Here is a 12,956-nt window from a genome sequence, read left to right as displayed (position 1 = left end):
CCTTTTTTATCCTTAATCCTCTGTATGAAATCTGATTCTCACTAGAAGTCTAGAATATTTTTTTATACCTACGATTGTGAAATTTTATGATGATTTGCCTTGGTACAGGTCTGCTTTTGTCATTTGTATTGGACATATGAGTGAGTCCTTTTAGTCTGGAAGTCTATATCCTTTCATCTTGGAACATTTTATAGAATTATTTCTTTTAATTCCTGCATTTTCACTGTATAAACTTTCACATCCCCACATTTTCTGGAGTGTGCTTCTGCTGTCAGCTGTGCATGGCATACCCCAAAGACCCTATGGTTTACTCCCTGCAGTGAACTCCAGTCTTTTGCTATTGTGGGAGAGTGGGCAGGGGCAGGCTGTGCAGAAATGAGGAGGTGATCTGAGTGGTTAACTACTTCTTAAGTAGACTTTCAAGAATCCTGGTGGTTTTAAGACCAACCTCGCCCTCACTGCCAGACATATGTGAGCTTATTGGGAGTTTTGTAGTGATTATCATATTGCTTTTCTGCTTTCCCCACTATTGGCTTTGGATTCAGCTTTCTGGCGTCTAAGTAACGTGCCCATTGTATGTTCTAGAAATCTATGTGCCTCTATAATGCATTATAAGATCTGGTAGTAGATCTAATAAACATGATGAATATTGATGAACAAAAATGATATTTCACTATCTGCAATAACAGTAGTGTTATATGAAATTATCTTTGATTTCTGTTGTTTACAGAGTCACACATACTGCTAAACTACTGTGATTTTCTGTTTAATAAGTGAAAGAAAAGCTAAAGTTCATTTAGAGAATAGTAAGAAAATTAAAATGTACTCTTTTTTTTTTCTTATCCATTTTCCTGGAATCCCTCATTTCCACCTGTGGACCAATTTAGAACTCTTGAATTAAGTAGAACATGGTGGTATATGAGACCATAATCATAGTTTCCTTTATTTGTCCATTTTTCAAAGAGGCCTCTTTACAATGAATAACTCTGATCAGCCTTTTCATTCATTCAACAAATATTTACTAGGTATCAACTGACTGTAAGACACTGGGCACCAGGCCTATGTTAGTTAAACAAGCTTCTGTCTTCATGGAGTTTACATTTCTAGTGGAATATATAATTGGTTATAGTGTTACCTAGATTAAAATAAGATGGCTTGTATATATCACCACCCCTGGAAAAACTAACTGAAATTGCATATCTTTCTGATAATATCATTACTTTACTTGAAACAGGACTTGAAAGTTTTTATTACAAAAATAATATTTATTTTTAAAAAGATATAAGAAGACTGATAGAAAAAAAGAACAGTACCCATTATTGCACTGATCAGAAATAACCACTGTAAACACCTTGGTGTATATTTTATCTATTTTCTATATACATGTGTATAATTAAATATGTATATTATATTTAAATGTGCCTAATTTGTTTATAAAAATTGAATTTATTATAAAAACATGTACAGTTTTTATTTGTCAAGTGTTTACTTCAATTTAATGGCTATATAATACTAAATTTTACGAAAACACCATAATTTATAACTTTAGGTTTTCTGTATTTCACTATTAAAAAAAAATTCTTGTGCTAATTTCTTGTAGCTAAATCTTACCAAACACCTTTAGTTAATTATTCCAGTAGTCTTTATGAATAATTTTAAATATATGGAAAATTTGAAAGAATTTTACAGTGAGCACCCGTATACCCACTACATAGATTGTATAATTAACATTGTAGTATGTTGACTTTACTATGTTATCTATCCAATTATCCATCCCTCTTACATTTTTTGGTAAATATTTAGAAGCTGAGTCATATAATTTTCAGGCAGATTTTATAAAATTTTTTCATTTATGCTAACTAGCCCTCCAAGAAGATTTTTAGTACTAATTTACACTCTTACCAGTGGTGTATCAGCACACTTTGAACCCTTGCCAAACTGGATTTTATTGTCTTAATGTAATTTTTTAGACAATTTTTGATATATAGGTTTTTAGTAAAGTTTCTTATTTTATCTCTAAGATGACTTTCTTTATATGTAATACTTATAAAACATTTATTTATAGTTTGCTTTGATCATCTAATTTCTACTGTAGATTTTGAAAAGAAATTATATAATTTGTTCTTTGTTGTACTTAATGTTTTTTAAGGGGAACATTGTATCTGTTCAGTAGCTATTTAAGGTACACTTGAGATTTCAATCAGGAAATCACTAGTCCTTTTTTTTTTTTTTTAGTTTATGCAATAAGTGTGTAAATAAGTATTAACTAGAATACTGGCTATAGCATATTCAGTCTTTTTTCTCATTCACAGAATAAATGAGCCGATGGAGAAAAATGATACATTGGGGCAATCAGAACTAGAAGTAGAATCTCCTGAATTAAATATTCGTTCACTCACTGGACCTTTGTCTCACTTCTTGGACCTTGGTTTTATTCCTTGGACCTGTGTTCCACTCAGTCTAACACTATGACTGATAAAAAGACTCAAGAGAAATTAAGACATGAATTTGAAGTGTTACGGAATCTAGGCACCTAGGTGGGCACATAGTATGTGAGGCAATTGAAGCAAGGAGATAATTAGAAGGTGAAAAGGCTTACACAACACTATTTTAAATGATAGATTGCCTACATTCTATTTTAAGAGTAATTTATAAACAATTATTTAACTTTGGTATGGCTATTTAAAAAAATTATGTGGAAATCCCACTAGAAATATGTCACCTTTGTTATTTTTGGAGCATTCAGTCAAATCTCTTTGTTTACAGCTGGGCTCAAAATGCAGAGAACTCAAAGATATTCATTTCGGCCAGTGTTACAAGATCTCAGATGAAGGCATGATCGTCATAGCTAAGGGCTGTCTGAAATTACAAAGAATATACATGCAGGAAAACAAATTAGTAAGTACTTGTTACCATTCTTGTGTTTTTCATTTTGTTTCTAACTCTTGAATTCCTTATAACTTAGCTTATAAATTTTTTTCTGCTTATTTTTTTGGGACGATTTAGAGGCAGATTCTACTTAAAAGCAAGAATCTTCTCAAAACAATGATTTGTATAAATTGATTTTATAACTGTGTGGGTGCTTGTATGTGGTACTTACATGTTAAAAATTCTTCATTAGCATGTGCTAATGTGTTTTTTTCTAAACTCTGACAGTGGAAAAAATTAATTTGAAAAAATTAAATTTGGCTGCCAAATATAAGTATGTAGTTGTCGTTCCTTCTGAGTCCCCTAGGGATTGTAGTAATTTTAGATAGTTAGGAATTTTTAATATTCGGGAAGATGTATGCTTGTGAAATAGAGCCTTTCACTTAGTATGGTGTAAAATGGGACTCGGTAAATTGAGACAGATAATCTTGTTTTTAGTTGTAAAGACTACTAGTTTAGTTACATAGGTTTTATATTATATTTTAAGCACATGTGTAGGTAACTCATTTACACTTATTGTATATTATAAATATATTTAAAGCCATGTAATTTTCTCTTATTGAGATATACTTTATATATCATAAAATTCACCTTTTTAAAGTGTACAGTTCAGTGTTAGTATATTCACAAAGTTGTGCAGTCATCATCACTAATTCTAGAACAGTTTTATTATCCCAAAAAGAAACCCTGTGCCCATTAGCTGTCACTCTTCATTTCCCCTTCCTCTAGCCCATGGCAACTGGTAATCTACTTTCTGTGGACTTTTGTCTGTTCCAGACATTTCATATAAATAGAATCACACAGTATGTGGTCTTCTGGGTCTGCCTTCTTTTACATACCATATTTTTTCAAAGTTCATTCCTATTGTAGGATATATCAGAGCTTCATTCCTTTTTATGGCTGAATAATATTCCAAATCCATTTAATTTTGCTTTGATAGGTATATAGTACAGGTTAACAGAAAAAGTTGTCACTGGGGAGGCATTAGTAGAGTTCTCAATGTTGAAAAATACTGTACGTTAAAATGTAGGCAAGGTGGTCCCGAATATGTATATTTACAAAGAAGATTTGCTTTTTAACTGTATCTTCAAAATAATGAGATCTTTTTGTTGCCCCTTGGAGTTAGTTTACAAAATTTGATAAATACCTCTCACATATTAATGTAAGTTTTGAAAGGTCTCTGGAAGCCTCAGCACTTAAAGTGAGACAATGCTTTTTTTTTTTTAAAGATTACAGTTAGAAAAGTTGAAATACTATGAATTAAAAGTAAACACTTTTATTACCACATAGAATTATCTTTTTCTGTGAAATTACACAGTAAAAATACTTCCTATTCCTGTTCACATTTAATACAAATTTAATAATCACTCCTGAGGCATTATGTTCTTGTGGATAGAGTAAGGTCTTCTGGGTAAGAGAGAATGAATTTTTGAATCCCAGTGTCCATTTACTTGCATTGTGACCTTGGGAAAGTTACTTAAGATCTTTGAACCTCCTTTGCAAATGGGGTTATTAGTATTTGTATTTTTGCAGGTTGTGGTTTTGAGGAATAAATGATATAATGTCCTTAAATTGTCTAGTATAAACTCTGACTCATAGAAGACAATAAAAAACTAGTAGTCTTTATGAGAACTTGACCATATTTGTTGTCCATTGGGTTCAACTTTACACTCAAGATAAATTAAAAGGTGGTAATCCCAGCTTACAATTTTTATATTTCTCACATAATGGGAATATTTGTTGAGTGATTAATATTTGTTTTCTTGCTGAGCAAAACCAGAAAAACATTTTTCTTGACACATTAAAAATTTTGGTCAGTGGTTTTTCAAAAGAATTAAACCATATGTTTTGAAGGTTCTAGTTATGTTCAAATTTCTTTAATATTGTGGTCCATTAGAAAGGTGTTATATACTTAAATGCTAAGGGAATCAGTTTCCTATGTAGTGTTATTCAGTAAACATTTTGATTTCATTGCAAATTAGAAGTGATTTTGCTAAATCTTAAGTAAAGTTCAGTTCAATGAAATTCTTGCAGTTTAAGGTTTTTAGAAAGGGAAATTTAGAATAGTATGAGCTCTTTCTGTCGGACAGTTGAGCTGTTGATAACTGGTCTCCCATAGGAACTTTAGTTTGTATTTTTAGAATTTATGAAATAAGGAGAAATATTTGAATTACTTGCAAAGCTACAATTTTAAGTAGATTGGGTTTTTTCACTCTGAGATGTATTATTGTTAGTCCTTTAATGACAAATATTTTTAAAAGGGTGAGTAGAAATAATAGTCTGATTAAAGGCAAATAATATTTATATATGCATATATATAATTATACCGTATATTTAATTACAGACAGGAAATAATAAACATCATTAAATAGGACAAACAACTAATAGAAATATTCAGTACTCAGGAGAATATTGTGTCTGAAAGGATGCCAACAGAACTTTACCTGTGCAGATATTGATCATTAGCTAAATTATTTCACTAATTCTCTTATCAGTCTTCTCAAAAAGAATCTTCTCAAAATAGTATTAGAGTTTTATTTTGTAGCCTAAAAATAATCATAGCATAGTGCTTTTTTAAAGTATAAACTTTGCTGACTTTAAAATATCAAATTGGTTGTTTTTATATATGTTGACAGTATATGACTAAGTACACATTTTTTTCATATTATATCTTGGCCTTTAGATGGCAGCATTGTCTTTGTATATTTCAGTGACATAGCTTTTGTGTCCTTGATGTAACTATAAAGATAAAATGCTTGTACATGGTTTCTGCAGATATTTATGGTTTATTTTTAATTTTGTCCTTTAGATGGTTTTAGGGAAATTTTCTTTAAAAATATGAAATAATAGTTGCATCTAGAGTGTTACAAGGTGAACTTGCTATCTTACACAAAGTAGCAAGATACTTGAATATTCTTATTTGTGGCACTGTAAGTAAGGTACACTTTAGCATAGGGAAAGGATTCCTGTATTTATCACAAGGAGTTTTATTCAGGTGGAAAGAGGACAATGATCTGACATCTTAGTACTCAAATGATTTATGGTGAGGCAAATAATTGAGGACATACATGTAAAATCTTACCCCCAAAGAGTGAGTTTTTGTTTTAGTAATTTTTGAGTGAGACAACTGCCATGCACCTACATGGATGTATTTTTCATTTGCTATAAAACTGTTGTATAGACTATAAAAACAGATCTGAGGAATACAACTATAGTGAGTGTCTAGCATATTATATCCAACTGTCTGCCGTCTTTATTATTATTATTTTTTTTTTTGCGGTATGCGGGCCTCTCACTCTTGTGGCCTCTCTTGTTGTGGAGCACAGGCTCCGGACGCGCAGGCCCAGCGGCCATGGCTCACGGGCCCAGCTGCTCCGCGGCATGTGGGATCTTCCCGGACCGGGGCACGAACCCGTGTCCCCTGCATCGGCAGGCGGACTCTCACACACTGCGCCACCAGGGAAGCCCATGTCTGCTGTCTTTTAGCTATAGCATTTGTATCACTTCTGTGCAGTACTGGCTACAAAATTATTTTAAAGCCATATTTAGTTTGTGTGTAGTTATTGATGATCTAGAAACTTCATTAAGTATATTTTCTCTGCTTCCTTACTGTCCTTCCTCCAGATTCTGCTTCTCTACTTTTTGGACAGAAGCTCTTTGGTCTGCTTTTTTTAAAAACATTTTTATTGGAGTATAATTGCTTTACAATGTTGTGTTAGTTTCTGCTGTATAACAAAGTGAATCAGCTATATATATGTATACATATATCCCCATATCCCCTCCCTCTTGCATCTCCCTCCCACCCTCCCTATCCCACCCCTCTAGGTGGTCACAAAGCACCGAGCTGATCTCCCTGTGCTATGTGGCTGCTTCCCACTAGCTATCTATTTTACATTTGGTAGTGTATATATTGTCAGTGCTACTCTCTCACTTCATCCCAGCTTACCCTTCCCTCTCCCTGTGTCCTCAAGTCCATTCCCTACATCTTGGGCAGCTTTTTATTTGGCTGTAAAATGATGGGGTCAGATAGATTATCTACATTTGTTATCCAACCTGATGTTTTAAAGTACTAGGATTTTACGATTTTGAAAATGGCTTCTATGCTAAGTTCTAGGGTCAGCATATTTGATAGAGATCTCTATGTCTTATATTTATTTGGCTTATTTTATTTTATTTTTTTTGGCTTATTTTTTTAACACCTTCTACTCTGTAGAGTTGAGTTATGAAACTAGTATAGATTTCTGAGTTACCCAAGAAAGTAGTAATGTATTATGAATAGATTTTAGAAAGTTTTAGGGAAATGTTAAATGTTTTCTGGTTAAAATTTGATTTCCCAATGGTTAATTATGACCTTTTACTTTTTTCAACCTCCTGGTGAAGTATTTTACAGTTCTGTGCCATCTCCCATAGTCCTTTGGCTCTTGCTGTAACATTATTTGTAACATTGTTTGTTCATTGTTTTTAATTTTATTATCCTTTGGAGGCTTACATGTATCATGTAGGACCTAAATTTACCTCTCTCTGCTTCCTTCTGGGATGAATGAGGCAAATACTGAGTGTAAGTTGAATTGAACTCAATTCATATCTTACTGTTTCTTAATCATGTGATTCAGTTAGTTATCTTAATTTTTGTACTTGCATTTCCTTTTTTGTAGAAAAGATATAATACTACCTCAGACTTGTTCTTATGAGGATCAGACTAAATGAGATTGAGGTGAAGTACAAAATATATGGTCCCAAATGTAGGAAGTTCTTTAATAAATGTTTTTTTTTTCTTCCTCTCCCTATCAGAGTTTACTTTCTGGAGTCTACCAGTTTGAATTGGTCTGTGTCAGTACCTACTGTCACTTACTATGTTCTGATTTCATCTGTTAGTTACCCACAGTTTAATTATTATTTTGCTGCTTGCTGTGATTTTGAGGTTGTTGCAGCAGCTAAGTGAATAGACTGGTAGCCGTGTTATCATCAACTAGGGTAAATAAGTAAGGTAAGCATTTGCATCAGAGCTTAAATAACAGTAACTAATTCAGCATTATATTAAGGCTTGCATTTCCTGACTCTTTTACTTCTCAACTTAGAGTTAATACATTAAGGGATTTGGTCCCTGCTACCCCTCAACACCCCGACTACATTCTTGTTACCTTATTCCTCAGATACTCCTTGTGAAGTGAGTTTACTTTGTAATCCCAGACATAAATAATGTACATTTATGAAGAATTCCATTTTATAAGTACTCACTTCAGCCTCCAAAGTCTCCAGGGGTAGATATTCGCCTTCATTGCCCTTTCCTTTCTGAATGGATGAGGCATTTACTGACACCGAGAGTGGTAGTTTCCAATAAACAGTGATGCATGCATATGGCGTTCTAAAGAAGGTGACCTAAAGTTAATAAACTTCATCTTGTTATTGTATACTACCTTTCAGTATTTTGCTGTCATTTTTTGATATCTGAAAACACTTAATAATAATCTCATTGACTGTTTATAATGTACCAGGCACTGTGTAGTTTTACATAATTAATCCTCACAACCACCATATGAGGTAGCTTACTTTTTAAAATTTTTATTTATTTATTTTTATTTTTTGGCCATGTCGCGTGGCATGTGGGATCTTAGTTCCCAACCAGGGATTGAACCCGCACCCCCTGCATTGTAAGTGCAGAGTCTTAACTTCTGGACTGCCAGGGAAGTCCCCATGAGGTAGTTTACTTTTATTCCATTTTACAGATGAAGAAATTGAGGCCTAGAAAGGTTAAGGAACAACAGATAAATGTCAGAGTCAAGAGTCTAACCCAGATTGTTGGACTCTCAAAAGTTTGTCCTCGAGACCTTTGACTGCATGGATACGTCACAGGTGGAGCTAATCCATATATGCCTTTGAACCAAGCAATAATTTCCGAAAGGCATTATCCCCATTAAAACACTTAACTGTCAGGTGCTGTGAGACATCAGAGGAGGAAATTAGCTATTAGCATGAGCAGAAGATCCTTTTGCTAGGATGATAACTGATTTTAGGGGAAGCTGCTAGTACCAATGGAGATACACTGAAATCTTTTCTAGGAAAATTAGTAAAATTACCAAAGAGGAAAACTGTCTTCAGGATAGTGTTTAATGTTGGTTTTAATCCTGTATAAATGTGAACATAATGAACTTTTGTAGAATTGCACTCATTATGCAAAAGTTTTTACTTGGCAAAAACATAATATTGTGTTTTTTGTGATACTTGGATTCAGAAGCTAAATACCATTTCATTTTTGTTCGATAGATTTAATAGAAATTTTAATGGATTAATGAACTGGTAACTGTCTACTCTGTTCCTTAACACTGTTTCAGATGTTGTTTCAGTGGAGTTAACATTTGAATGCCTACTGTGTGCCAGGCACTATGAGAAGTGTTAAGGAATTTAAAAAGAGTTATATTGCCAAAGAAAGAATATCCTTTTCTAGTGGTAAACGCTATGGAAATGCCAATCGCAAAATAGTTACTTGTGTGAGAGATTAGGGAGGAATCAGGAAATCCTATAAATAGTAGGTGACATTTATAACTGGATCTTGAATGATATATAGTGATATGGCAATTGTGCTGCAAGCAAACATTTTTTTGAGGAAAGTGATATCATTAACAAAGACAAGGCATCAGGAAGATATGTGGAATGTTTAATAAGTGGTGGGTGTTAAAGTAAGATTAGGATTATATAAGGCTGGTGGGGGAAGTGTTCATAATTGGGTCTCTAAAGGAAGGTGGGGACCAGGTTGTTAAGTTTCTTGAGTGTCATGCTAAGAAATTTATATTTCTCTTGGTAATTGGGATTATACTTGGGATTTCAAATGTGAAAGGTGATCAGATTTTTCGGTCTTGTATTTTTGTTTTAATTTTAGGAAATTAAAAAAATGTGGAATACTGAAAAGAGTAATAACATATATATGCCCATCACCTAGACATTGACCGTTGTTAACATTTTGTTAAATTTGTTTCTTCTTCTTGAATTAATAAAGCAAATAATCTTTAATTCGCTTGTCTTGCATCCCATGTTATTCCACTATCTCTTTCTAGAGGCAACTACTGTGATGATCTAAAATGCTTAAAAAAACAACTGCTTTAACAGACATAATGGGTACCATGAACAACAATATAATATTGTTCAGTATGTGGTCCCAAATAGTTTATATCTGATATTATATGGTTAAAATCTGGTCTCACAAAGTATGTCAATCTACAGTTTGCATTTTTACTTTTAAGTTGTTTTTGATATCTAGCCATAATGAATATGTAATTCATTCTTTTAAACTTTTAGTATCCTGTATATGTATATATCTCCTGTTTATCCATTTTATATTGAGGGACACTTACATTGCTTCCGTTGTTTTGCTATTATAGCCAGTGTTGCAATAAAATCTTTGTGCAAGTCTCTGGGCTTATCTGTGAGAATTTCTCTAGGATCTATTCTAGAAATGTAATTAAAGGGAGCAAGGATGGGTACTTTTTGAAATTTTTGCTAGATAATGTCAAATTGCTCTCCATAAATAACTGTAATTATAGTTTACAGCTGTATCTTGCTGATGGATTGTCAACTCTTTTGGGGGTGAAGAGTATCTAGTTATCTTTTTATCCCATCCACCCGCATGTTGGCACATAATAGTCATTCAATAAATGTTGGTTTAGTGACAAATGGCTTACTGCTGAATTAAACATACTTTTAAAAACATTTTTTCCAGTATTTTGGGAACATGCTTTATAAAGAAGGTGGATTTAAGCATATAAATAAAAGCTCGAAAAATAGGTTAAAGATGCAGAGTCAGTGGTTTTCTGACTTTTCAAATAAGTAAGTTTCTTTGATCTAGTTACTATATTAATGATGCCATTCTTCATGTATCAAATTTATCTAGCCAGAGTCATTGATGTTCTCAAGGAGTATTTTCTGGGACAATAGTTTTTTTTAACAATATGGAGTTCTGATCAACTAGAGTATAATTTCTGTTCTTGTCTGAATTACATTGACTTGTACATTTGTACGATTAATAAAATTGGTTTTATTTTGTTCAGTGATATTTGAAAGATCCACTTGAAAAAAAAGTTAAAATGTTATTTGGCAGATTTTTCAGTCTAAAGAATAAATACATTTTTATTCGTTATATATTCTTTGTTAGAGCTTACTGTCTCTCTTTTTAATCTGTTTTTCTGTTTTTCTCCTATGGGTATCTTTTTTATCTATCAGCTATCTGGATAAGAACATGACTGAATTGTATTCCATCATTTGTGAAAGGCATAGAAAACCATAAAGAATGAGTATGTGTGTGTGTATGTATATTTTTCTTCCCCTGTGAACCAGTTTGGTAGAGGGCAAGCAGTGACTGATAATATCCAAATAATTTTTCTTTGGAATGCATTATTTTTTTTACCCAGCATATTTATTTAACATTATATTAATTTAGTAACACTAAAATTAGTTCACAAATTTTGGGAGCCCATCAACTGATGGTAGGCGTTGCTCAGATGCAAACAGGATTGCAGGAGGAAGCTAGCCTAGTATTAAAAACTCTGATACAGATATTCCAGTGTTGATAATGCAGAATTTATTATAACTAAAAATAGGTGACTCTAAATAGTATTTACATATTCTTAAAAAATTTTTTTCTGGATCAAATTTTAGATTACTAAAAATATACAATTTGTTTTGGGTTTAAAATTTATAGTTGGTAGGTTATTCCTAGTGTTGCAGTTCTTTTGCTGGTGTTATTTTCCACTGATATAGTCTGTAGTTTAGATCCTTTTTTTAAAATAAATTTATTTATTTTTATTTATTTATTATTTTGGGCTGTATTGGGTCTTCATTGCTGTGCGCGGGCTTTCTCTAGTTGTGGCGAGCAGGGGCTACTCTTTGTGGCGGTACATGGGCTTCTCACTCTGGTGGCTTCTCTTGTTGCAGAGCACGGGCTCTAGAGTGCACGGGCTTCAGTAGATGTGGTGCGTGGGCTCAGTAGTTGTGGCTCGTGGGCTCTAGAGTGCAGGCTCAGTAGTTGTGGCTCACGGGCTTAGTTGCTTTGCAGCATGTGGGATCTTCCCAAACCAGGGCTGGAACCCGTGTCCCACTCCATTGGCAGGCGGATTCTTAACCACTGCGCCACCAGGGAAGCCCCTAGATCCTTTTATGAAAATGTAATTTTTGTTTACTTCTTTTAGGAGTGCATATTAAAAAAATCACAAAGAGTTTTGGAGCAAATCAAATTATCTTTCAGATATAAACATGAAAGCGCTGTCTCAGTCTCTGTGCTCAAGTGTTGATAACAGTTGATAGTGGGTTGAGATAAACAGCCAAGTCATTAGACTTAGCAAATTGAAACTTTATGAGGTTAGATGGCAGTGGAATGCTGGGAGTACATTAAGCGTGTCATTTATGAGCACACATTCTTCAACTGCCTTTCTAGACCATCAGTCAACAAGTGAGATGTATTGCTTGGATCTAGGGAGAAGTTTTGGCTTATATTTTTCTTCATCTACCTATCACAGAGGTGTTAGAGTCTTAGGATATCCAAGACTTAATCCCATTTAATGTTTTAGTGATTAGGCTTAAGGGGAGAAGAATTTCTCTTTTTCTTTTTCTCTCTTTTTTTAAGATGTGCCTTTCTGAATATCTTTTACAAACTATAGTTGAATCTGGTTACCAGTTGGTAAGATGCTTCTTTTTCAAGCATTTTCTTGTCATTATTATTAGAAAGATACATTGTCATGAAAGTGCATCTAGGCATCCTGTGTGGTGACTACTGTTCCTATTCCTGCTACAGATTTTGCTTATTCATATTACCTATATAGTCTTTCTTCAAGTTCTTATTAAAGGTCTAAAGACAGAGTTGCTCAGATGAGAGTGTTAGGGTAAAATCTTTCCCTTGGACTGTACCTTCTGGTTTCTAGTAGCTGATAATTTGAGGCCAGATGAAATCTGTACTTTTTTGATATTATTTTTTTAACCCTCCTATTGCTTCTTATTTTGTGTAGCCACATAAAATTTAGGTTGTAGAAAAGAGCAATACA

At 33.3% G+C, this 12,956-nt stretch overlaps 1 protein-coding gene across 1 annotated transcript in view; it reads left to right on the top strand.

Annotated features, from left to right (window-relative positions):
- FBXL17 (F-box and leucine rich repeat protein 17) overlaps positions 1–12,956 on the top strand; it is a 478,320-nt gene that overhangs the window by 30,607 nt on the left and 434,757 nt on the right. Inside the window, exon 4 of the mRNA XM_067731391.1 lies at positions 2,767–2,898. Coding sequence (XP_067587492.1) covers positions 2,767–2,898 — 132 coding nt within the window. The remainder of the gene's footprint in view (positions 1–2,766; positions 2,899–12,956) is intronic.

This window comes from Pseudorca crassidens, chromosome 3 (genome assembly GCF_039906515.1).
Source record: "Pseudorca crassidens isolate mPseCra1 chromosome 3, mPseCra1.hap1, whole genome shotgun sequence".
Lineage (NCBI taxonomy): Eukaryota > Metazoa > Chordata > Mammalia > Artiodactyla > Delphinidae > Pseudorca > Pseudorca crassidens.
Note: the sequence above shows the minus strand (reverse complement) of the source record. Positions and strands in the feature narration are given on the sequence as shown.